The following is a 25,453-nucleotide window of genomic DNA, read 5'->3' as shown; positions in this document are numbered from 1 at the left end:
GTGGATTAGTAATATTATCCATGCTTTTATCTTTACATACATTTTTTTTTTATTTTATGTTTTTATGTTGTCAAGATCTCTTGATTCATGTACTCTTGTTTACACTTGGTTTACTTCATTGTTGCCCTTAAAAGCTTTCGTAATCCATGTTTTATATTTAATTTAATTTAGCTGTTTCATTTTAAAGCTTTTATCGAAAAGAAAGGCACAACACAAAAATATTATTAACAATATAATGAAGAGTTCATTGGAAGAAAATGAGATGGAATGAAGATTGATTCTGTTTAGTTTTATACTTTTAAGAATATGAGCTTAGGGGAAAAAAATCTTCAAAAAATCACCATCTCTCTCCCCCTTTTTCTTGTCTTTTTAAATGTGTTGGTGTATGAAGTCAAAAGGCCCAATGATAACCATATTAGTTTGATAAGTATCGGTGATAGTGGGCTTTGGCCCACATGGTCCAAGCCCATTAGTTTTTATTCACATGAAGTAAGAGATTATTTTTCTTCTTCTAATTTTTATTAATTTACTTTTGCTTTCAACATTGGAAGAGTGAGCCTAATTACAAATACATTCATCATCAATTGCAATAATTAAAAATATCAAAAGGATAAAGAGCCTAAATTCAAAGTTCATTTGTATATTTGCTAGTAATTTTACCTATTAAAATTTGAATATTACCATTATATATTAGTCAGAAACGGTAATGATCTAATTGAGCACCTTCAATTCATCAATCAAATGAGACTCATTTTCTTTATTCCCATTGATATATTACGTTTTTAATCAGGGTAAACACGACCTTTGGTAAAAATTAAATATTTTTAAAAATGTATTTGTAACAAATATATATATATATATATATGTTTAAATATATTGGAAAAGCTACAAACATATAATAATTATTGCTGATAGACCCTTTACCCCACACATGAATGAATGTCCTGTGAAGCACACAAGAGCTCCCCATTCAAAGTATCCAAAGCTTGAAATGCCCCTCCTCCATCACTTCTCTGCCAACATAAATAAAATAAAATGATATATATAATACTATAAAAATTGTAAATATAACAAATTTTTAGAGTCCATCCGTAAGTTATCTAGTGGTAAACATGAAGACATGACATGACATTAATGAATGACTAAGTTAAGGGATCATTGTTTCAGTCCATAGAGATATCTACTTGGATTTTAATATTTTGCGAGTTTTCTTAACATCAAAATGATAAATCAATAGGGTATGATGAATTTTGTGAGGCATTTTTGTAGTTGTGAAGCAAAAACACAAACCTTGTAGAAATCAACAGCCACAAAATTGGGCCATCTGTTACCAGCTGCCCCATGACAAGTTTGAAGCATGCCCAATAAATTCTTAGAATTGTCCACACATGCTTCTATCTTTAATGGAACTGTTGGAAAATAGTTCATTAAGATTAGTGATTTTCCCTTGTCATCAAGTCTTGATGATTGTCCCCTGTTTGAACAACTCCCTTTTTTCATTCCATCATTCCCATCTGTCAAAAAGAAAAGAAAAATCACTCTTTTACTACTAAAGAAGGAATGAAAAGGAGTAGCTAGCTCTTAATATTCTAGCTTAGCTTACACTGATTTTCAACCATGTAATTCCATTGATATGCTATTCCCTCTGCTGCTTCCTTTGTGTTATTTGATGTGAAAACAAGCAACCTTTGGTTGTTAGCAACCATGTCAGAGACTCGAGGCCAATCCTCACCATTCTTTGGCATGTTCGTGATCGGAAACCAAAATTTCTTTAGCCCGGCATTGGTGAATACCTTGGTCAATCCATTGGGAGACTGAACATAATCTTCTAAGATCAACGTGACAATCTCTTCGGTGTTTGCTTCTAAAAAACCCTCTATTTCCTTCAGTGTGTTTAGTGCTGGTTCCTATAGGAACAAAAATTCAAGTAAATAATTTAGAACTCCGTTTGAAAATGACTTTTCAAACATTATTTAAGAACTCATTCTTAAGTAGAAGGTTTCAAACGTACAAATGCAGTGTAGTTGTAGCATTTTCCTCCAAAGGAATGGCATAGCCAAACATCTCCAAGAAAATCATAGGTATCCAACATGAAAGCTCTAACTCCATTCTGCATTAATATTGATATCATTTAGGAAATATTAATTAACATAAAAAACATAGAGTACTGATCATAAGAAATTTTTTTGGGTTATAATATAAAAGGAAATGATTATAATGTTACATTAAGTTGTTGAGAAACTGTGTCCTCTTGATTGTTAAGAGTAACTCGTGGAACTCCTGTTTGAGAGGGCTCTCCTTCAATAGCAAATGAATTGTGGGTTGCTAGATATGCATACTTATTGAATGGCAATGAATTATTCTGCATAAATAAAGAAATATAAAGTTATCAAAATGTGAAAAAATAAACCTACAATTATCAAATAAATCTCTCTCGACTCCTTATCTCGACTCACCCTACCAACATCCCTAGATCTTAGGCTAGATACCAAGAGCAACAATGCATAAAATCCAAAAGTAGAAACAGAAAATGATGAAAAGAAAATGGAGGAATTAAAATTGGATAAATAATATATATACCAAAAGTTTGAATTGATTGGTATAAGTAGATCTAACACATTTGGAGCCACCAAAGAATGTTGGTATACATGAAAAACAGTACAGTCCATCTCCACAATCTTCACTTGAAGAACATTGATCCCCCACCTTAATTACAAAACACAAAAGTATATAATAAAGTAGTAATAGAGAAAAAGAAATCATCAATAATATTAATCCAAATAAAGAGAGAGAAAAAAAGAAAGCAAAAACCTTGCAAGGTCCATTGGAGCAGGTTGCTGCAGCTACTGCTGCTTCAAGAAGTAATGAGAAGATGAGGAATAATGAAATACTTAGAAGTTTGTTGATATGAAAACAGGGTTTCTTCATCTTAATTCATATATCAATAAGAGAAGAAGAAATTCAAATGTTTAATTAGGTGGGTATTTAATTTGTTTGTTGGGCATTACAAATTAAATGAGATATTATTTGGAAGGTGTGAACATTAGGAAGTTTCATTTGGTAATATTAGTTGGGTTGGAATTGACCATTGTTGGCACATTTTTTTTCTTCCCAAACTTCTTTTAATTCCTATTTTATTTTATGTTATTTGAATTATGTTGATGTTGTATTAGTTTTCAATGCTTAAGGTATGACTCTTTTTTGTTCTTAATTACGTACAAGTGTCAGTTAATTTGAACTTTTTTTTTTTTTGAAAGTGTGTGACTTCTTCCTATCAATAAAATATTCAGATTTTTTTATATATATTTGTTTCTCTCTCGTTTTAGTTAAGACTTCCACTAGTTTGGATTCGTGTAGAATATAATTTTGTTTTCATATTTTAGAATTCATACTTTTTAGGGAGGTTTATTTGATGTGTTTTGGTTATACTAATTCAACCAAACGTATTATATTCATTCATGTATTTGACTCATTATTTTATGTGTGTTTGTATGTATATGTGAACAAACTACGCAACCCAACAACCTAAAAAGTTATATGAAGGGAACTACGGTAGCAAAACAAACCATCTTGAGAAAAAAAAAGGAGAAAGTAGAAAAGAGAAAGCATATTGCTCTTCCAATGCCCTTCTTGCATAGGAGAATAATTGAGGAGAGTAAATTGAGGTGGGTGATACGATCAAAATTTGAACAATAGAAATAAACCACATCGTCATATTTACACTAAAGTTGGGCACACTGCCTCAAAGTTTTATTTTCGTTATGTACCTTTGTGCAACAATCAACAACCATTGTCACATTTTTCTTCTCCAAGATTCTCTCATTCCTTTAAGGAATATGGGTTTCCATAAATTTTGGAGCATACAAACCATTTGATCAATAACTCCAAAATTTTGTATATTTTCTTCGTTGTGTGAGCTAGAGCTTGACTTCTCCTTGTTTGGTCTTGCATTTTTCAAGTCGACCTCCATAAACAATTTTCCCACCGGTGTGTTGTTGAGCCTACCACATTTCAATGCAAATGAGACTATTTACAGTGTTCTCCTATTACGACTCGAAACATTGTCAATGACACCTTATTTGATAGTCGTTAATACGATGTTCATGGCTACACGGTATCACTTCGAGCAAAACTCAATTCTTCCCTAATGGATATATTTGTTTGCTCGAGTAGTCAATCTACAACGTAAGACTATTTTTTGTTTCATTATAGGTGGCACATTTGCGTTGCCCTCTCCCAATTTTGCATTGGATCTTAGTATAGGCAAGGCAAACCTGAAGAAGAGTTTGGGTATGTTTCAATTTCAACCTCTCTCTTTTTGAATAGACATATACTTTTGTGCTATTCAAAATGTGCTTAGGTTAGGAATCAGAATTTCCACCCTTATATGTTTGTAGAAGAAGAAAGAACTAACGAATATATTATATGTGAGACGAATTAAGAACCCAAGGTGAACAGAAAGACAAGGCGCCGCGTGATTAGGGAGTAGCCATCTGTAGCCAAAGGCCGTTTTTTATATCAAAGGCCGCCTTTCTTCACTGCCAACGCGAGACAGGCGCTCTCTCTTTGACGAACAAAGAAGAACAGCGAAGAATTTACGGTTAAGAGAAAGAAAAACCAAAACACCCTTTTCCCACAACATTGTTTTCTCTCCAAGCAATCAATTTGAGAGAAACCCAAGAAATGTTCGTCGATATCTGAAGAACTAGCCGACCCACGTCCATTTTCGTATCCTTTTTTGCTTTTCTTCTTGTTGGTCTTCGAGATTTACCTCGTCGGAACGACTCCAATCGTTCTCGGCGACATTAATTGGTTTCCCGACTTCTTGGAATCATCAATGCGTTCTTGATTTTCTTTGCCCATCTTGTTTGGTTGATTCGCATAAGGGAGGCCATGAATGCGAATGGTTCGCGATTTCAATCGTTTGGTCAAACTGAGATCAACTGGGACAAGTAATTTCAACCTTCCCTTTCGTCTCCTCTGCTTTTTTGGGAAATTATCCATTTGCTTTGATTCGTTTCATTTCATTTATGTTTTGTGTTTGCATATCATATCTGTTCTTTGATTTTGGTAACTTGACTCAGCTATTGCGTTGAATGATAATGATTGCTGACTCGCTTTAGTATTAATTGACCATTCTGGATTTGTTTGTTTGTTCTCCTTATTAATGACTTTGATGCATGCGTCGATGGAGGAGTTATTAGGCGCTCTATTTTGGTTCTTGATGATATTAAAGATAAGAAATATCGAGGGAAAGAGGGAAGTTTGTAACTGTGTGGAATTTAATGTATGTGTGGGAGAGAGAAGAGAAAGATCCTTCATCAGGGTTTGGAGGAATCAAATCTTGAGATGTGATCAAGTGGATTAAATTTGAAACGTCTTCTCATACTTAAAGAATCAACCTGGGGTTTAAAATAGGACTTGGAAGTTGAAATTTGGGATGGTTCTGTCTTCAACATACTCATTGTAGTTTGATGATTTGCCTTGGTTTGTGGAAATGTTGCCAGTAGGTTGGAAATTGTTAGAAGTAGTACAAATTCTTTTTGACCTTTTACAAATAACTCTCTATTTGGCCTATTTTTTTAATCGGTCCTCTGGGTGCCAAAAACTTCTTATGACCAAGACGAAGAGTGGGAAAGAACAGAAAAACTTGAATGAGTGTGAGTGTGATGCTTTCTTTTTTTTCCTTGTTTTCTTTTTCGGTGTTCACACTTTTTTGGTGGAGAGTTAGACCTAGTAGTCATTAGATGAATGTTTCATAAGAACATAGGTCACAACATTTTCCAAGTAATTCCTGGTGGTTTCCACTAAACCAATGGGAAGTTATGAAATTGATTTCATTTTTCTCTGGAGGATGATTAAAAATGTTATTTTAGTTTGCTTGAAACAAACTTCATTAATGCAGTAGTTGGAAGCCTGAAAGACACTATTCTCTTCCTCCAAAGTGGAGCGGGAAGGGTGATCGAAAACCCAAAAAATGGCTGCCCTTGCAAGTGAGTAAGCGAAACTGTAACAAATTCTTCAGCATTAGACAAAGGAGAGTAGGAGACAGCCCCCACCCAGCAGCTTCCTCTTCAAAGATTATGATGAAAATTGGGGTAATCTAATTGGTTTTAGTTATTCCAAGGTTTCGACCCTCCTCCATCAGAAAGACTCATTTGGCCTCGTGAACATCCTTTGTGTGCTATTTCTGACAATTACCCAATAGTAGGTTCCAGCCGTATTCTTGGTAGTCATTGCTAGTCTACTAGATGCTATTTTTAGCCTCTGATGGTGCTCATGCTTTTGAAACTTTAAATCGTTTGCTTTTGAAAGTAATACACTGACTTGTTGTTCTTGAAACTTGAGATTTGCAATATTCTAGTTGCAATGTTTGTGCCATTCTTTTTCTCAACATTTACCGCATTATAATTTACATATTTCTTTGACCTAAATGCTCCATGAAATTGGCTGGATATTTGTTGTGTTTATGCATTGGCACACATAATTGTAATTTTTGGAAATAAGTAGGTTACTATGAGCTAAGAAGCATGGACACTTTAGTTTGGCTAGCATATCCAGTGTTGGACACTTGGTTACTTAAACACTTGTTGGACATGTCTTAGATACTTTTTAGTGCAAAATTGCATTAGATGTGTTTGACACTAGCTGTACACAGTCAAAGTAGGACAAACATTTGTTCGACATGCATCAAACACTTGAACAAGTATACTATGAGGACACATGTATAAAAACAATAATAAATATTGAGTGCGAAATACATCAAACTCTGCATCTTGTACCTGCATTTGTGCTAGTTAGTTTCTGAGCATGTTGAAACTAAGAAGTTGCAATATCTAGTATGATACTTTATTTATTAATCCTGTTCCTGCAGGCTTGATAAAGCAAAATTTTATGGCGTAGGAGCTGGCCTCTTCACTGGGATTACTGTTGCACTGTACCCTGTTTCTGTTGTGAAAACAAGGATGCAGGTCGCTGTAAAGGATTCTGCCGAGAGAAATGCCCTGTCTGTTATCAAAGGCTTACTGAAGAATGATGGGGTTCCTGGTCTTTATAGAGGGTTTGGCACAGTAATCACTGGTGCAATTCCTGCAAGGATCATCTTTCTTACTGCTTTAGAGACTACCAAAGTGGGAGCCTATAAACTGGTTGAGCCATTTAAATTTTCTGAACCTACACAGGCTGCTTTGGCAAATGGGTTAGCTGGCATGACTGCATCACTTTTTTCTCAAGCTGTTTTCGTTCCAATTGATGTGGTATGTAGGACTGGTTTAGTTTTTGATAAAATATTGTTTTTGTTGATCTATTATCGCTTAAAAGCTTGAATATTTGATGTCACTCAGATTAGTCAAAAGCTAATGGTTCAAGGATACTCCGGAAATACAAGATATACTGGGGGTTTAGATGTTGCTCGTAAACTGATAAAGTCTAATGGGATTCGGGGACTGTATAAAGGTTTTGGGTTATCTGTTATGACCTACTCTCCATCTAGTGCTGTATGGTGGGCAAGTTATGGTGCAAGTCAACGCGTCATCTGGAGGTGAGACGTGGTAATTTCCCTTCATTGTGTTGAAGTGTTGAGTTTGGGTCATTGCATAAGGACTGGTAATGGTTAGAATTTTCATCTTCACTTTCTTTGGTCCTGAATGAAATTCTTTTATTTTTTACTTTATTTATTTATTTTTTGTTTGGACAAGAAACAATGAATGAAAGAAATTATTAGTCTCTTGATGGTAAATAGTAATGTTTATGTCAACGAGGTACATTCTAAATAGATACTGCTATATTATTTATTGTTAATTACTTTGTCCTTTACTATATACCTTGGTTCTAGTCTCTTCTTGATTACTGTGTTTCGAATAATTCGCCTTCTGGGAGTTTAGGCACTGTAAAGGGCATCCATGTAGGGATTTGTTGAGCTTTATATATGAGTGCGAGCATAGCTATACTGGCAAAAAGATATAATATGGAATTTCAGAGGGTCCAACTGGACAGTTGTTATTTGCACAAATACATGATGCGGTTGCGGTGGTTTCTTCTGTTTAAATTGGTTTCTCTTTTTTGACGTTGGAATTGTTATATTTGTTTTGTGGCATTGAAGGTTCTTAGGTCAAAACTCTGCTTCAGAGAAATTTTCTCCCAGCCATTCCCAACTTATTTCAGTTCAAGCTGCGGGTGGAATAATTGCAGGTGCAACAGCTTCCTGCATTACAACACCATTGGACACTATAAAGACTCGCTTACAGGTACTTACTAGGCCACCCCAGTTGACATCAAACCAGTCTTCTCACTGACTCATTGTACATTTGTTATTAGCTTTTATTTGATACCAAATATTATTTTCCGTTTCTACTGTCATAGAAGCTGTGTTATCAAACCATAATTGACAATTCTGCAAATGTTTGTTACATTATTTAAAGCTCTACTTGTCGACTCGAAAGGCTAGACCTTATGAGAGCCTCTGTTTACTGTCTGAAATTTTTATCAATAATGCCATGTTGGTCTAAGGTTTTTTTATTTGCCGAACAAAATGTTAGAAAGCTATCTTGGACACTCCCTGGAACTGGAAGCGTGGGTATGGGTTTGATTAAGACTTTTCAGTTGGAGAAGGTGCTTTTGCATTTTTCTTTTCGTGATAAATGAGGAATTCTTTGATAGGCCGTATTTTCTTACTGTTTGGACTTTGGAGGGTCTTTGGGATTGAGATGTGGAGTTCAACATATTTCAGTACCTTCCTTTTGGGTCTTTATAATAGGTCTTAGTCTCAATTTTATTTATCTATTATCAACAACGGAGGCATAAATTCAAGAGCTTCCCTATATCCCCCAATTCTCCTCAAAGACCAATACAAGATTAACTGCCAAAAAGATACCTCCCCTCCCCCCCACACCCACACCCCAACTAACAATATTCCCATATCCCACATTTACAGCTTCCTCTCTTCATCCCTTCTTGTGCTTACGAGTACACCCTTTCACTGAGGGGGGTTATCAGAGTACTCCCAAGTTTTTTTTTTCCCTGAATGTTTTCTTTGCTTAAAAACCTGAGTGGGTCTAATTTCGGGGGTTTCTTGGTGGCATGTGTTGTTCTTAGTTTACAAGCAGGCCTCTGTATTTACCAAAATTACTCTTGTTTGAAAACCTTTTCTCCACCCCAAACTTTCTTTCAAAAAAAAATTTCACAACTCTCCAGTTTCATGTGAAAAATCTTTACTTTTTTCATCAAAAAGCTTTGTAATTCCTTCTTGAGGTTGGTAGTCCCAAGAGCACCAGTCTTGAGGATAAGGGTTGGATTTTGAAACAATCTTTCTCAAGAGTTCCAAGGCATAGAAGCCTCTTTTTTCACCAATGTAACTAACCTCTCCTTGTTCTGAAGTTGCCGCCCTTGAACTCTTTGATCATTTGGCACTGCCAGTTTGCCACTAAAACTACTTGTCCAACTTAGAACTCCTCGCTCTACTTGCTAAAACCCCTATAAGGTTTACCACTGACCGAATTGGAAATGGCCGTCCTTAAATAAAAACAGGAAAAAGAGACTGTTCTTTAAATGGGAAAATTAATAGAATGGTTCCTATCCCCGAACCTAAAAGATCAGGTATTGGGGTTCATATTTTTCTCCAAACGACTTCTTGGGATATCAACCCAGCCTACAACAGGAAAGGGGGAAGAGACAAGTCACCTTGTCTAACACTTTATTTAGTGGCTCTGAAGAAAATCCAAACCAGCCCTTCTATACTTCGTAAAGTTTCCTGAGTAATTCATTAGTCTAGGAAGGTCAAGTCCCCACTATTATTTGACTATCTAAAATGCAAATTGTAGATGGCACCCACCTGCTTCGTTCATTCTGCAACAGTCTCATTGGAGCAGCGATATTTAAAATAAGAGGATTGGTGGGTTTGTTGATCATTGTGATTTGCCATGGTAATCTGTTTTTTATACTAATTGTTGTACTGAAGTTTGGGAAAGCATTGCCTTCACTGGTTGGTGTTGTACATGTAATCAGGCTAAAACTTGAAACTCTCGTGCAAGGTTCCAAATGTCAGTATCTAGCTTGGGCCTTGCTTGCTCAACCCCAAGACTATTTTGCTTTGATAAAGGCAAAGGCCCCTTGGGGTGAGGCAATTTTAGATGCAACAACCTCCCAAATTTTCAATATATGATCTTGTGAAGGCTGATAGATATCTGAGTTTCTTGACTACCAAGTATTTTTAGATTTGTAGTCAAAATGCACATAAGTGCTTGATCACTCACATATTTTTTTTTTTATAAATAGAACATCAAATAACCACAAATTCGAATTTCTGAAACCTTTTTTGTCTTTTTGAGATTTTTTAAATCATTATGGAAAGGTAGTATCTCATCATAGTACTACCTTAATTTCATCCATGTGACGAGTCATGACTTTCTGACTCAGGTTCTGTTGATGAGTTCTATGTTTTGATGAGTTGTGTTTGTTCATAGGTGATGGGCGATAAAGGGAAGACAGCTAGACAAATTGTTGAAAGCTTAATCGCTGAGGATGGGTGGAAAGGTTTTTATAGGGGGCTTGGTCCTCGGTTCTTCAGCATGTCTGCCTGGGGAACATCGATGATATTGGCCTACGAGTACTTGAGTAAGACTTCTTTAGCCTGCACTTTATTAATGATACAATTGAACACATGCATACGCACATATCTACACATATCTACGTTCAATTATAGACCATTTTTTATGTTGATGTCAACATCTTCAAAGCAGAAAATATTCATCTTTTATGGGAATCCTTATTGCGAATATGAATTATTGGGAACTTTTTAGAAGACATTGGGAACAAATAGTTAAAAAATCTAGAATTGTTAACTTTGTGAGATCCACCGTGTAAGAACTTAGTAAGCCATGAAATTTATGTTTTTTTAGTTGTGAGAAGCACATAAATCCTTGAGCCAAACCTCCTACTTATTGCACGTATATCAAAAATTTTCTTTTGAACTTTAAACGCATAGTTTCAAATCTCTCACTCGTTACTTTTTGCAGTTATTAGGATGTAATTTTCTTAAATCTACACACCATTTTACTTTAATCTCTGTTATATTTGTGAATAGTTTCCCCTTCTCATGCGATGTTGTTGTTCAAAATTTAGAGCGGTTGTGTGCAAAAGATGAACAGACTTGACCTCATCAAAGATTTTAGAGCGGAAGCAACTTGTCAACTCTTTTTGTCCTCAAAACAAGGCTAGAATTCACTTGAAGATAGGTTATTGCTGTTGAAGCATTTGTGTATTGACTACAGAGCAGAATTTCATTCCATCTGAAAACCACATTCATTTTTAGGGAGTTGATTTCGAATAGCCCCTGAATTTTTTAGACATATTTTAGTATATTTCATCACAATAAACTCAGTTCATCAAAAAAGAGAATGTAAGCTTAGTATTCTCACGTTGTATTTGAACTAACAAATATTATTCTTGATCAATCATTTCAGTACACTTACAAGGCTTTTGAAATTTAATATTTTGGTCTTTGAGTTTGTTTTTTTTCTGTTAGAAATGGGGTTAGGGGGTTTGATGAACCACGTATCAAAAGGTCCTCAGCACATGCTAGTTGAGCTTGTGCTAAGCCACTTTTTTGTTACTTTTGTCTAAAATAGATGAGCTAAAAATGAATCAGATCTAGGGAAGACACAAGTTTAACCAACCAACACAAAAAACTACTAAAATCTAAGTTTTTCTAAGCAATGTTAAAAAAATGGTAGAAATTTATGTAGGATTGTGCTTTTCTTTGTAAGAAACTGTTTCATTGATTGAATGAACGATGTTTTCAATTTACAACCGATAGTACATTTTAGACAAATATAAGAGCATGAAAAATTGAAATCTCTAAAACTTCTTTGGAGGATCTATCTTTGCCATGGAAAAGACCTAGCATTTCTTTCTTTCTCAAATTTTCTACAAAACTACACCGACAGTGGTAAATCAGATAAGTTTCTTAGATTTGAAGGAGGGGTCGATGGATAACATTATAATCAACTTTCATGTCCTCTTTGGAAGAGCCCTAGACCAACCAAGATAGAAAACAAAGTGTGATCTTCTCATCTTCAAAAAAAAAGAAAAAAAGAAGAATGTTTCATAAATATAAGAATCAAAAAGGTATTTTAACCAAAATTTTATATCACAATAGTTGATTTCACTCCTAGAGAACCAAAGCACATGAAGAACTCAATCAAAATTTAACCTCATACAAAGAAATAGGATTCTACAAACTTCTATGGCCATAAAGATTGATTTTAATTTACTACTCTTTCCCATCTTCATCTTTCTCATTTTCACATTCATGTTCATCTTCATTTTCGTAGTTATCTCCATCCGTGTCGTCTGTACTTTCATTATCATCCTCATTTCGACCTATTTCAGCTTGCACTTCAGTTGGTGAATGAATTGAATCTCCATCCTTCGTTTCTTCTTCAACTGCTGATTTGTTTTTATTTGAACTCTTAGCTTTTCCTTTCTCCATCTGTTTCAATTAAACAAATTATATGAATCAACCAGAGAATCGAAACGAAAAAATAATAATAAAATAAAAAACCAGTTTTTACTAAGATGAGTGAAAAAACCAGCTTGCATCTTGAATTATATGAAGATGAGTGAGAAAAAAGAGAGAAAAGAGAAAAAAAAACCGACCAAAAAATTCCTTTTTTGTTATATAAGAACAAAAAAAACATTTCATTCTAAAAGAAGTCGCTTCCCTGCAAACTTACAGAAACAAAACCAAAAAAAAAAAAGAAAAAAAAAGAAAAAAAGCCCTTCCAATCTAACTGAATGAATGGAAAAATTACAAAAGATCCTGTTATGGCTACCCCATGAAAGTCCATGATGTAACTACATTGAAAATGGCTCACAGATCCCAAAATGAAATGAGACATGGCCCTCAACAAAATAACGGAGGAAAAAGATTCTTTGTGAGTATGAAGAATATTAGTTTAAGATTAACAATTCGATAGAACTATTGAAAAGCTGAGGATCCTTCCTGCCACTACTACCAGCATACATAACAAACAAGAAGTGGGGAAACATTTTGAGATTTCTTTTCAAAGGTTCCTAGAGGGCTAGAGGTCCATCGAATTACTATAAATTCAATTCTTACTGTTACAATGCAACACAAAATTACTATGACTAGATGTCATAGAGCTCAACACTTCAAGAGAAACCATCACAGAATTTAGATTAAATAACTTTTTTTATAGGAAGCGAAGGAATATATTTCAAAAGAGAACAAAACATTCAAAGGGCTGGGGCTGGGGGTAGATAAAAGCATTCCAATGAGCTCAACTAGCTTCCATGTTCAAAAAAAAATTTTCCTTCCCAAAGGGCCAACATGCTGGTCTGGAAGGTGGATAGTTCTGGAATCTGGAGTATTTTCTATCAAATCAGCTATGGAAGTAGTTCTTCAGGAGGGGAAAAAAATAGGGATTGATGAAGACCTTTGTTTACAGATTTGGGTTTGTCTTCTCTCCAAGTGTGAAATTCTTTTTGTGGACTGTGGCGTTGAATAATATCAATACAATGGGTTTGGTTCAAAGAAGATTCCCTACATTTGCTGTTGCCCTAATGTGTGTTATGTGCTAGAAAGAAACTTGAGGATTTTCCTTAACAATTCTCTTTAATCTTTTGGTAAACTTTTCCTGCTTACAACCTCTAGTGGGAGTGCTCAACATAGAGCCTTTGTAATTACTTCTTGGCTTATTTACAACCAGCACAACTCGTCCAACTTCTAAGGTTAACCTGATTTACAAAATATGACTAACTCTTGAAATGGAAAATACGTGTTGCTCTTTACATTGAGACCTTGCATTAAGCCATTAAAAACAGCACTAGGTGTAGGGAGTGTTGAAAAAAGGCTTCCCCAAACAGAAAACAATTGAGGCACAAAAGTGAACAAAATGCTCTCAATTCTCAAGTGCTAGACAAACACTCTATAACTTCCAAAATTCTATTTTATTCACCAAATATCTTTCGTAGTTTCATTCAATATGCAAATAAACAAAATAATAAGTAAATAAATAAAATAAACAATAACAAAAAACAGAAGCTTACAGCACGTAACAGAGTTCTACGATCCCTTTCTCGAGCATTCTTTATTGCCTGCAGCAATCACCAAACCTGTGAGCTACATTTGAAAATTTATCACCATAACATGAGGGGAAAATCATACCTCTTGAAGCATCTTTTGCTCAGCTTCCACTTCAGACAAATCCCTAGAAAAGACAGATGGAAAGGCCTTAGAATTTAAAAAACAGTTTTTGTAACACTAGATATTCATTCTTAGTCCACAAAATTCACACATTAATCTTCAGCAATTCATAAAACACACCTTCCAACAGTTTGATCTACACGACAACGACATTTTGCACATACACCTTGCTCCTTGGCACAACCTATATAAACATTAAAGTCACTCTTAGCTCTTACTGCTGAACTTCGTTCATAATGACACATTTTCCCCTAGAAATTTATTTCTTCAGAACAACAAAAATAAATTCACATAAACAAGAAAGCTACTGATAATTTAAACTAACCGGGGCAGAGATTGTGATACGCTTGACGAACATTCCGCTTTGAACACAATTGACTGCAATACATTCAACACAAATTTACCAATCCAACCTCAGAAAAAGAAACAAATAACGAAAAAATGGAAGAAAAAAGAAAAAGTATGTATACCATTTAGTAGGTTCAGAAAGAGGTTTGTACTTTCCGTAACGGCGTTTCCAATCAATTTGGTCCTTACAACGGAGACAAACTCCGGTGATGTCAGATAAGGGGCGGAACCTACCTCCAACCTCCTGTACTAAAAATGTCATAGTAAAAGCGAAGGAGGTTAACATTTAGATAACAGAAAAGAAGAGAAAAAAAAGGTGGTGAAATTAGATTACCGTTTCGTTGATTTTGCGGCCGGCGTTGGGTTTCCAAGCGTATTTGTTCTGGTGCTTGGGAGGGCCCTGCTTGTTGCTCATTATGAGAGTCTAGAGCTTTGCGTCGGTGTTGTGAAACTCCGGCAACCCAATTCTTCGCTAGTCTGTCCTTCGATTGTTGGCAAAAGCAGCAGTTCAAATATTGGGGAGCAACGGAGTTGGAAGGAAGAAGATGAAAGAAAATAATGTGAAAGTAAAGTAAAGTTAGGGTTTTGTTTTCTTCTTTTGTATGATCCCATCAATTTTGACTTAAAAAGAGCAAATCAAATAATACTCTAAAACTTTAATAAAATGGTTAATAACTTTGAAGGTTAAAATATTCTCTTTTTTTAACCTTCAAAAGTTGCCATTAAATATTTTTAATAATTAAAGAAAAGGTTAAAGTTAATGTTGATACTAATCTTTGTATAACCAACTTTAAACACAGCTTATATACAAACCATAACATATCCCACGGTAAAATTCAACCAATAATGTTTTAACAATTCGTTATGATAAATAGAGTAACTTGAATTACAAACACGATTGACAGAGTTTTCATCTCCATAAATTTAATTATGATCCACACGTCTCAATTTCATGTATTAAATTGAAACAATGTATATGTATTAACACATACTCAATTATGGTAGAGTGTAATCTTGTTGAAACATTTAAGTCATTAGTCCAAGCGATGGTTTCGTTATTTTTGTTTTTCTAGATATAGTCTATACAAATGTAGAGAGTAGTTTTTCTTTTAAGCTAAATAACGTCAAACAGTTGATGCAAAACAATAAAATTTGTAATAAGAAGGGAATCAAATCAATGAAGGAAGTATTATTAGTTTGAGACTTAAGTACTGCAAGGATTTGTTGCATAAATAACTTTTAAGACAAGGATAAAATAATTTTGGTATGTAGCATAAAATTGATAATTGATAATTGTTATCAGTTGCTTTAAGAATGACTTTTATTTGAATTATATATATGATCGACAACTACTATCTATGATAACTTTAAATTTGAGAAATGTGCAATCAATCGTTATCATAAATAGCTGTTATTAGTAGTTTTTCTATAAGTGATAGTTTTCAATATGAAAAATGTGCTATCGGTTTGTGAGACGTGCTTCTAATTTGAGTATAAGAAGTAAAATTTGCTCAGGTATTCAATTTTTCCGATTTAGACAAGAGCATTTTGGTCAGTCTACGTGATTAAGAGGTTAGTTTGCAAGGAAACTTTGAGAAAATAAGGATTTGCGATAAGATCTATGAAGTCTAGGTGTTTAACTGAGAAAGAGTCTTCGCGATAAAGTTGGGTAGTCCGCGAGAAGAGTTACGCGTTAAGAGACATTTGGAAGTTATGTTAAGGAGTTAAAGCTATTTGCCAAATGGAATTAGGCGAGAAGAAAGGTTTGACGAAAAAATATCAAATCTGATATTTGAAAGGCGTTAACGTGTAAGATTAAGGATTTAAGATAAATATTAATTTTACACATGTTAGGTTTTAAGTAGGAGCTGAGAATTTGACATTTTAAATTAAAATTTTAGTTAAAGTGATCTAAGTTAGGGAAAAAGTTGAAATTTTACAAAACCTAATTTACATTCATTACTTTTTCTTTAAAGCACTAAGTGATTTAATAGCTACACCATCTCCAAACTATAACCTTATTTCCAAAACCTAATGGCTAAAGAAAATTATAAAAAGGAACTTTTGAAAAACAAATTATGTCTTCTGATCAAATAGGCCACATAGCATATCCGAATGTTTTGTTCACTTAGCATTTCTTCAGTCATAAGCGAATAAACACAAGTCCATTACAAATGTAAATAGCAGTTTTTGTGTTTTGTAAAAAGGAAATGCCCTACTGCCTTTATCAGCCAAAATGGCTCCTATGGATAACTCTAATCACCGTTGGAAATATCCCCTTCTGCTTCTGCTTCTGCTTCTGCTTCCTCTTGCAGCTTCAAGATCAACCTTAATTTCTCCTCCACCTCCTTCATTCTCGGTCGATGCTTTGAATGTTGGTTGATACATGTTATCGCCAATTCCAAGTATTGCTTAAAACAATCATATGTAATCTTCCCTTTTAAATTCGGATCCATAATTTCATAAACATTCCCATTCTCCAAGCATTCCAAAACCCATACCACAAGGCCGAACCACTCCCCACCAGCAAGCCGTTCCAATGGTTTTCTCCCACAGATCACTTCCAACAAGATGACCCCAAATGAGTATACGTCAGATTTTTCTGTCACTGTCTTATTATTGAAATATTCCGGGTCTATATAACCATAAGTTCCTTTCACCACCGCGCTGACTGCCATGTTAGTTTTCCCCAATTTCGACATCCCTAAATCAGAAACTCTTGCAACCCAATTTTCGTCTAAAAGGATATTTGTTGTATTGACGTCCCGGTGGATGATGGGTCGCTCGAATCCAGTGTGTAGGTAGTTTAAACCACACGCCGCTCCAATGCAGACTTCTAGGCGCTTCCTCCATGGCAGAAGAAAATTTGATGTACCGTAGAGATGATCTCTGAATGTTCCGTTTACCATAAATTCGTAAACTATAAACATTTCCTGGTTTTCCAAGCAATATCCAATGAGAGATACAAGGTTCAAGTGACGAATCTCTGATAACACTTCAATCTCTCTTACGAATTCTTGTTCCCCTACGTTCGATTCCGGGAGGTCTTTCAACCGTTTGATTGCGACAGTGAGATCGCCTTCATCCTCGAAAATTCCTTTGTAAATGACACTTAATCCTCTGTGAACTTTTATCTCTCTCTCTTTACTGAAGTTATCTGTCGCTTTACAAATCTCTTTAAAGGTGAAAATTCGGCACCGTCGTTCCGGTAGCCAATTATCCTCTCTTGTTTTCTTCTTCTTCTTCCTTTTCTTCGTTTTCTTCTTACTCTGTTTCCATATAACCACAAATCCAACGATTGAAACCAATATGGCAAATCCCATGCTACTGCACACGCCAGCGATGATCGCTGTTGCATTTGAATTTTTGGCTACCCGTTTAACTTCCGGTGCTAGAGCGACCACTGGGTTTGGTACAGCAAGATTAGTTCCATTGCTCTGTTTGAACACTTCATATCCATTCAAAATCACATCGAAGCTCTCACTTGGTAAGGGGTGTAAATCCAGTAAGATAAATGGAGTATTCCCAGTCGCCATTGGTACATTATAATCTTTGTAAAAAGGAGTATTGACGGAATCTATATCGACAACGGCTATATTTCGGTTATTGATGAACACAGTGAAAATTCTCTCTTTTTCTTGGAACCGATCCATATGAATTTGGCAAAAATGGAGTCGTACCAAATAATTGAACCCGAAATCAACGGGCAATTTCAACGAAAAATTTTGTTTAGAATTGAGAGTTCGATTCGTACCCAAAATTATAGCGGACTGGTAAACTGAATCTGTAGCTGTGAAGTTTGGAGTGGTCGTTGTGTAGTTTATAGAAACAGAGTCATTTTGTATTGGGATAACTTGTTTGGTGGTTATATATAGGTTACTCCCATCCCAATTTCGGTACATGCCGGAATCTTGACTCGGAAGGACGTCTTCACCGCCGAGATTTTTCCGATGATAAAGCTCGAGGGCGATATTGTTTCCAATAACCGGCGTCGTCCTTCCTTGTTTCACAGGAGAGTAGTAGAGGTTTTCCGGCATGGAGACCACTTCAATTCCGTTGACGAAGGCATAAGAATCCAGAGATGGGGTGAAGGTAATGTTCAATTTTGATGCTTGTCCCGGGACATGAATACAAAATTCTCTTGCGATGAAGCTTTTATTGGAGAAATCAGCGACAAGTGAGGCTCTGAAGTTTTTAAGGAGAGTGAACTGAGCAGCTTGAACAGTGAAGAAGGCGTCGAATCTATGAAATTCGTCGAAATTTTCCGGCAGGAAGTAAAGACGGATGAATTTGGGGCCGGGAGTGACCGGGAAAGAGTAGGTGAAGGGAGAGCGAGAGAGGCGTACCGTTTTGTAGAGAGGGTCGTTGTTGGTGTTTGAATTACTGGACTTTACCATTGACTTGTTGACTGTGTTTGGTGGTTCAGATGGGGAGAAATTAGTAGCGACGTCGCCGGTCCATTTTCGATCGCCGGTGTCAGTGAAGGCAGAGATGCCGCCGCAGTCGACGGCGATGTTATCGACTGGGATGTAATAAGAACTTTGATAAGCAGTGGAGGGAGTAAGAAGAAGAAGAAGGAAGAAGAAGAGGAAGAAGGGAGTAAGGATTTTCATGGCAAACAATTGAAGATTCTTTTTAAAGAAAAAATAATGTTTTGTTTCTTATGCAGATTGAAATAGAGAGTTTTGAAATGAATATATACTTTTAAAAAGTAAAGGAAAGTTTGAAAAGAAAAAAAAAAGATAAAACACATTCTTTTCTTAAAAAAATTAATAAGATTCAAACTTTTATTTCTTCATGAACATACACTAACATATAATATTTAAAAGTTTTCTTAGTGTTTAACCATTTTATTAGTTTGGATAGCACATTTTTGTTTTAGGGTTAGGTAGGTGAGAATATAGTTAAGAATAGAAAGCATATGTAATTGATTTGGGTATTGAATTATTGAAGGGGAAGAAGTGGATCAAATGATTGAGGACAACAATGATAATATTTAGAGTGAAGAAACCATTTTCTTTCCCTTTTCTCTTTCTTTTTTATGCTTTAAAACCCTTTTGTGTTTTCTCTTAATAAGCCAATAGAGTCCGACCCTTTTACTTTTAAAAATTTAATAGACCAAGAATTGTATGTGGGACTTCTTGGTAGTAAAGTTAAAGTTAAAAGAATAAGGCCTAATTAGGTAGACGATGTATGTCCAATCCTACCATTCCACGGATAAAAACTTCACTATTAGATTACCCTTTCAACCAATTGTTTTAACAATCATATATATATTTAATTTATTAATCAAGTCATATGTATGGCAATCAAAATTAAATAAAATCCACAACAAACATACATTACGTTTGTAAAATTTACAGAGACTAGTTTATATATATTCATTACTTTTAGTTCAAAGCATAAGTGCTTTAAGAACTAAACCAACTCCAAACTATAACGTTATTTTCAAAACCTAACCGCTAAAACGGTATTTTAAATAAAATTATAAAAAGAAAAAGAAGAACAAAAAGGATTTTTTTTTTAAGAAATAAATTATGTCTTCCGAGAATACGCCATAGAACCGGAGCTCTGTTCACTTAACATTTCTTCACTCATAAGCGACGATACCGTGAAATCGGAGCCGCTGAGCATGGTGGCGATGTGGCTTTTATACGACTCAGTCCGTAGAGAACCTCCTGATGACCTTATCGGCGAAAATGGCTCCTCTGGATAACTCAATTCCGTGTCCGGACAATCCCCATCTGCTTCCTCTTGCAGCTTCAAGATGAACCTTAATTTCTCCTCCACCACCTCCATTCTCGGCCGATGCTTTGAATGATCGTTGATACACGTTGTCGCCAATTCCAAGTATTGCTTTAAACAATCACATGAAATCTTCCCTTTTAAATGCGGATCGATAATTTCATAAGCATTCCCTTTCTCCAAGCATTTCTTAGCCCATAGCGTAAGCTTGAACTTCTCTTCACCGGCAAGCGGGTCCAATGGTTTTCTCCCACACAGCACTTCGAACAAGATGACCCCAAATGAGAATACGTCGGATTTTTCTGTCACTTTCAGACGTCGATGATATTCCGGGTCTAAATAGCCCCAAGTTCCTTTCACTGCCGTGCTGACTGCCGTGTTGGTTTGCCCCAATTTCGACATCCCGAAATCGGAAACTCTTGCAACCCAATTTTCGTCTAGAAGGATATTCGTAGTCTTCACGTCGCGGTGGATGATGGGTCGATCGAATCCGGAGTGTAGGTAGTCTAAACCACGTGCTGCCCCAACGCAGATTTCTAGGCGCTTCCTCCATGATAGAAGAGAATTCGAGGTGTCGTAGAGATGATCTTTGAATGTTCCGTTTGGCATATATTCGTAAACTAGCAACATTTCCTTGTTTTCCAAGCAATATCCGATGAGAGATACAAGGTTGAAGTGACGGAGCTCCGATAACAATTCAATCTCTGTTACGAATTCTTGTTCGCCTTGGTTGGATTCTGGGTTCAACCGTTTGATTGCGACGGTGAGATCGTCTTCATCCTCGAAAATTCCTTTGTAAACCGCACCAAATCCTCCGACTCCTATCTGTCTCTCTTTGCTAAAGTAATCTGTCGCTTCACAAATCTCTTCGAAGGTGAAAATCCGGCACCGTCGTTCCGGCAGCAACTTATCCTCTCTTGTTTTCTTCTTCTTCTTCCTTCTCTTCCTCATCTTCTTACTCTGTTTCCATATAACCACAAATCCAACGATTGAAGATAATATGGCAAATCCCACGCTACTGCACACAGCAGCGATGATCGCTGTTGCATTTGAATTTTTGGCTCCCCGTTTAATTTCTGGTGCTAGAGCGACCACTGGGTTTGGTACTGCAAGATTAGTTCCATTGCTTTGTTTGAACACTTCATATCCATTCAAAATCACATCGAAGGTCTCACTTGGTAAGGGGTGTAAATCAACTAAGATAGCGGAAGTATTCCCAACCGCCATTGGCCGTGCATTATAATCTCTGTATAAAGGAGTATTGATGGAATCTATATCGACAGTGGTGATATTTTGGTTATTGATGAACACTGTGAAAATCTTCTGTTTTCCTTGAAACTGATCCATAAGAATTTGGCAAAAATGGAGTCGTACCAAATAATTGAACCCGACATCAACGGGCAATTGAAACGATAAATTTTGTTTAGAATTGAGAGTTCGATTCACACCCAGAATTAGAGCAGACTGATAAACTGAATCTGTGGCTGTGAAGTTAGGAGTGCTCGTTGTGTAGTTTATAGAAACAGAGTCATTATGTATTGGGATAACTCGTTTGGTTGTTATATGTAGATTAGTCCCATCCCAATTTCGGTACATGCCGGAATCTTGACTCGGAAAGATGTCGTCACCGCCAAGATTTTTTCGATGATAAAGCTCAAGGGCGATGTTGTTTCCAATAATCGGCGTCGTCGTTCCCTGCTCCGCAGGAGAGTAGTAGAGGTTTTCCGGCATAGAGACCACTTCAATTCCGTTGACGAAGGCATAAGAATTCGGAGATGGGGTGAAGGTAATGTTCAACTTTGGTGCTTCTCCGGCGATATGGATACAAAATTCTCTTGGGATGACGCTTTTATTGATGAAATCAGCGACGAGGGCAGCGCTGAAGTTTTTAAGGAGAGTGAACTGGGCAGCTTGAACAGTGAAGAAGGCATCGGATCTATTAAATTCTTCGTATTTTTCCGGGTAGAAGTAGAGACGGATGAATTTGGGGCCGGCAGTGACCGGGAAAGAGTAGGTGAAGGGAGAGCGAGAGAGGCGTACAGTTCTGTAGATCTCGTCGCTGATGGTGTTTGAGATAATGGACTTGAAGGTGGACTTGTTGACTGTGTTTGGTGGTTCGGATGGGGAGTAATTAGTAGCGACGTCGCCGATCCATTTTCGATCGCCGGTGTCAGTGATGGCTTTGGTACCGCAATTGACGGCTATGTTATCGACAGGGACGTAATAAGAAGTTTGAGAAGTGGAGGGAGGAAGAAGAAGAAGAAGAAGAAGAAGGAAGAAGAAGACGAAGAAGGGAGTAAGGATTTTCATGACAAAGAATTGAAGAATCTTTTTTGGTTATGCGGATTGAAATGGAGAGTTTTGAATTGAGAAAAAGTGTTAATACTTAATGCTTATACTTTTTTAGAAAGGAAAGTTTGAAAAGAAAAAAAGATAAAACACATTCCTTTATAAAAGATTAAAAATATACAAATTTTTATTTATGTATGAACATACACTCCATCATACAATATCTAAAACTTTTCTTAATGTGGAAATAAAGATATCAATCCTAAATATTAAATATTTTCTCAAATATATTATTTTTGAAAATTTTCCTATCTTTTACTATTTTTTTAAAAATAATTAGAATGTTAACAAATAATTTATTTTAATTTATAAAATAATCCTAACATGTTAGGTAGATTTTAAAGTTTCTTTCGATAACAATATTAAAGTTTTAAAAAGTAAAATTTTGTAAAACAAATCAATATATTAAATGTTTGTCTGAAATTCCAAGAGTATGTACTAAAACATTACGAGAATAAATGAATCTTTAGAGAAAAGAATTTCTTAAAGCATATGCAACATAAGGTCTACGTATCTCATAGACATTGTGAACAATGGAAATACGAGATATTAACCTACATACTTTATATACATGTTGCGAGGTCTCTCCTCAAAATCACACTAACATTTAGGTACAATTTTAGTTCATTTAAGTGATTTTTTATAACGCGTAAACGGGTTTAAGGTAGGTTAGAAATTAAATAAGAATAGAAAACATTGTGTAATTGATTTGGGTATTGAATTATTGAAGGGGAAGAAATAGACCAAATGATTGAAGACAACAATGATAATATTTACAGTGAAGAAACCATTTTCTTTCCTTGTCTTTTTTATTTTATGCTTTAAAACCCTTTATCTTTTCTCTTATTGCAATCACTTTGTAATTGAGTCCTTTTACTTTATAATATTTAATAGACCAAGACTTGAGAGAGAAACTTTTTGGTATTAAAGTTAAAGTTTAAAGTTAGCCTTATGACCAATCATACCATTCCACAAATAAGAACTTCACTATTATTGTATCTAAAGTGAATCAATAATTATATGTTGCCATGAAAAATGTGATTTATAAAGGTCAATATAATTAAATAATTGAGAGGATCATATTTCATTCTTCCATTACTAATTTAAAGGATTTTTGGTTGGTAGGAATTTAAGTATCGTAGATTTCATTTTCATTCTCGAGATCTTGTTTAATCATCGACGAAAATTGTTTTCTGTGTAAAAGTTAAGTTTAGAAAAACAATTCAATTTATTTTAGAACAAACAAATATAAATGAATAGGTAACTTTTCTTAATTTGTTTTATATTAGTTTTTGAACATCCAAGATGCCAATCTTGATTTCACCAAATCACATGTGTAGTATGTTTTATTGGTAATTTAGGGTTGAAATTTATAGATATAATTTTTTTAAGTATCTAATATCTTCGTCGAGAGAAAAATCAAAACATTTTGTTGATTTTAGATTTCTTTACAATGTAAAACCATATTGACCGACATTAATACCTTATCAATATGTTCTATGTAATTATAAGTTTAAGATCGGGAGTGTTGATGGACAAAATTATCACGTCTCCAATACCTTAGTCAAAAAGTAGCTTTTGGTTGTAACAAGAATTTTAGGGATGAAAATGAACTTACTTCTCTTAAAATCATCACAACAATGTATTTATAGTGAAATTCTGATCTAAGTTGTTCATATATATATGAGGAATTTCGAGTCATATTAGGTTAATTCTCAATCAAATGATCCCACATTCATTAAATGAAGAGACTTCCTCTTGATCTAACTTTGACCTAAATAGGCCAGAGCATGCCTCCATCGTCCTTGGCCAAGAACAAGAGGCCTAATAGGTTAGTTTGAACACATCGACCTAGACTCCCATGTTTTAATACTTAATCTGATAATTTTCCCTCTAATCCAAATCTATCGTAACAAATAGTAAAAGAAATTAGTAAAGGTTGGCTCGTATTAGTACAAAACCTAAAGTTGCTTTTGTGGATTAGAAAAGATTTGGACCAAATTATAATGATTTTTATCCAAAATATTCCTAATAGTTTTCTATTCCCACGAGACGAACGACACAACAACTTTTAAAAGAGATAAAAGCATATTTCAATACGACATGTCGCATGGAATGTGGGGACTTCCTCTTGCTTTTTAGTTTTTGCTTTTCCTAACTTTCACTACTTTATTAGTGCAATTTGATGTAATAAAAATAAAGTTAAAGTTTTCAATTAATACAACCAATCATTAATTTAAATATTAAACTTTTTAATTAAATTTCTAAAGTGTTATAAGTGAATAATCTAAATCTTTTATCATGATTATATTACATTTAAAAGTTGCCATATTGCATTCAATTATAGCTCCTGTGCATACTTTTCAAATAATGGGTTAATAAAATTACTATTAAAATGGATTATAAATTTTATTAATTTAAAGTTTATACAGATAGAATTGGAAAAATTCATACTTGTAAAATGATATTTTTTTCTAAAATAAAATATTTGTAAAATTAAAATTTTTACGTTTGAATCTATTTCATTTTCAAATTCTTAAAAATTTAAAATTGACTTTTAATTTATATTTGGTGTTCAGTCAGATAATAAGTATTTTATATATAGATTTTAAGTTTAGTTTCTATTGAGTGAAATGTTACGTTTTAAATTTTAAGATTTGAACTTTGTTTCAATTTGGTTTTCAGAATTTAATATTTTATATTTTTATTTCTTTTTTTTAATAAATACTCATTTAGAATGATGGACGTTAATGTTTTCTAATTAATTTAAAATAATTAAGACGTAAA

General features: G+C 34.8%; 5 protein-coding genes across 7 annotated transcripts; 1 reads left to right on the top strand and 4 right to left on the bottom strand.

The window, feature by feature from the left end:
• Positions 1-729: 729 nt before the first annotated feature.
• Positions 730-3,009, bottom strand: LOC101216315 (PI-PLC X domain-containing protein At5g67130). The gene is made up of 7 exons (XM_004141543.3): positions 2,812-3,009; positions 2,581-2,706; positions 2,225-2,362; positions 2,012-2,110; positions 1,604-1,907; positions 1,291-1,514; positions 730-1,013 (listed from the first exon to the last, which is right to left on the bottom strand). Exons 1-7 carry the CDS (start codon positions 2,926-2,928, stop codon positions 921-923), a joined length of 1,101 nt encoding a protein of 366 aa, XP_004141591.1. The 5' UTR covers positions 2,929-3,009; the 3' UTR covers positions 730-920.
• A 1,333-nt stretch (positions 3,010-4,342) lies between these two features.
• LOC101206140 (solute carrier family 25 member 44) lies at positions 4,343-11,486 on the top strand. Of its 3 annotated transcripts, XM_031885761.1 has the most exons (7): positions 4,351-4,952; positions 5,906-6,207; positions 6,875-7,256; positions 7,344-7,540; positions 8,102-8,246; positions 10,461-10,611; positions 11,119-11,486. In XM_031885761.1, exons 3-7 carry the CDS (start codon positions 6,966-6,968, stop codon positions 11,148-11,150), a joined length of 816 nt encoding a protein of 271 aa, XP_031741621.1. In that variant the 5' UTR covers positions 4,351-4,952; positions 5,906-6,207; positions 6,875-6,965; the 3' UTR covers positions 11,151-11,486. The 3 variants fall into 3 exon arrangements, with proteins under 3 accessions (XP_031741620.1, XP_004141469.1, XP_031741621.1); XM_031885760.1 differs by lacking the exon at positions 5,906-6,207 and having other exon boundaries at positions 4,343-4,952; positions 6,904-7,256; XM_004141421.3 differs by lacking the exon at positions 5,906-6,207 and having other exon boundaries at positions 4,346-4,952.
• A 593-nt stretch (positions 11,487-12,079) lies between these two features.
• LOC101206376 lies at positions 12,080-15,172 on the bottom strand. Its single transcript, XM_004141422.3, has 7 exons — positions 14,907-15,172; positions 14,695-14,816; positions 14,550-14,602; positions 14,345-14,408; positions 14,186-14,228; positions 14,068-14,115; positions 12,080-12,487 (listed from the first exon to the last, which is right to left on the bottom strand). The coding sequence occupies exons 1-7, from the start codon at positions 14,985-14,987 to the stop codon at positions 12,269-12,271; spliced, it is 630 nt and encodes a 209-aa protein (XP_004141470.1). The 5' UTR covers positions 14,988-15,172; the 3' UTR covers positions 12,080-12,268.
• Positions 15,173-16,634: 1,462 nt separating this feature from the next.
• On the bottom strand, positions 16,635-19,247 carry LOC101216076 (receptor-like protein kinase FERONIA). Its single transcript, XM_004141542.3, has one exon. The coding sequence runs from the start codon at positions 19,183-19,185 to the stop codon at positions 16,828-16,830; it is 2,358 nt and encodes a 785-aa protein (XP_004141590.3). The 5' UTR covers positions 19,186-19,247; the 3' UTR covers positions 16,635-16,827.
• A 626-nt stretch (positions 19,248-19,873) lies between these two features.
• Positions 19,874-22,687, bottom strand: LOC101215835 (receptor-like protein kinase FERONIA). Its single transcript, XM_011657712.2, has one exon. The coding sequence runs from the start codon at positions 22,625-22,627 to the stop codon at positions 20,108-20,110; it is 2,520 nt and encodes an 839-aa protein (XP_011656014.2). The 5' UTR covers positions 22,628-22,687; the 3' UTR covers positions 19,874-20,107.
• Between the last annotated feature and the right edge of the window lie 2,766 nt (positions 22,688-25,453).

Source organism: Cucumis sativus, chromosome 5, assembly GCF_000004075.3.
Source record: "Cucumis sativus cultivar 9930 chromosome 5, Cucumber_9930_V3, whole genome shotgun sequence".
Lineage (NCBI taxonomy): Eukaryota > Viridiplantae > Streptophyta > Magnoliopsida > Cucurbitales > Cucurbitaceae > Cucumis > Cucumis sativus.
The sequence above is the reverse complement of the archived record's forward strand: the minus strand, read 5'-3'. Positions and strand labels throughout refer to the sequence as shown.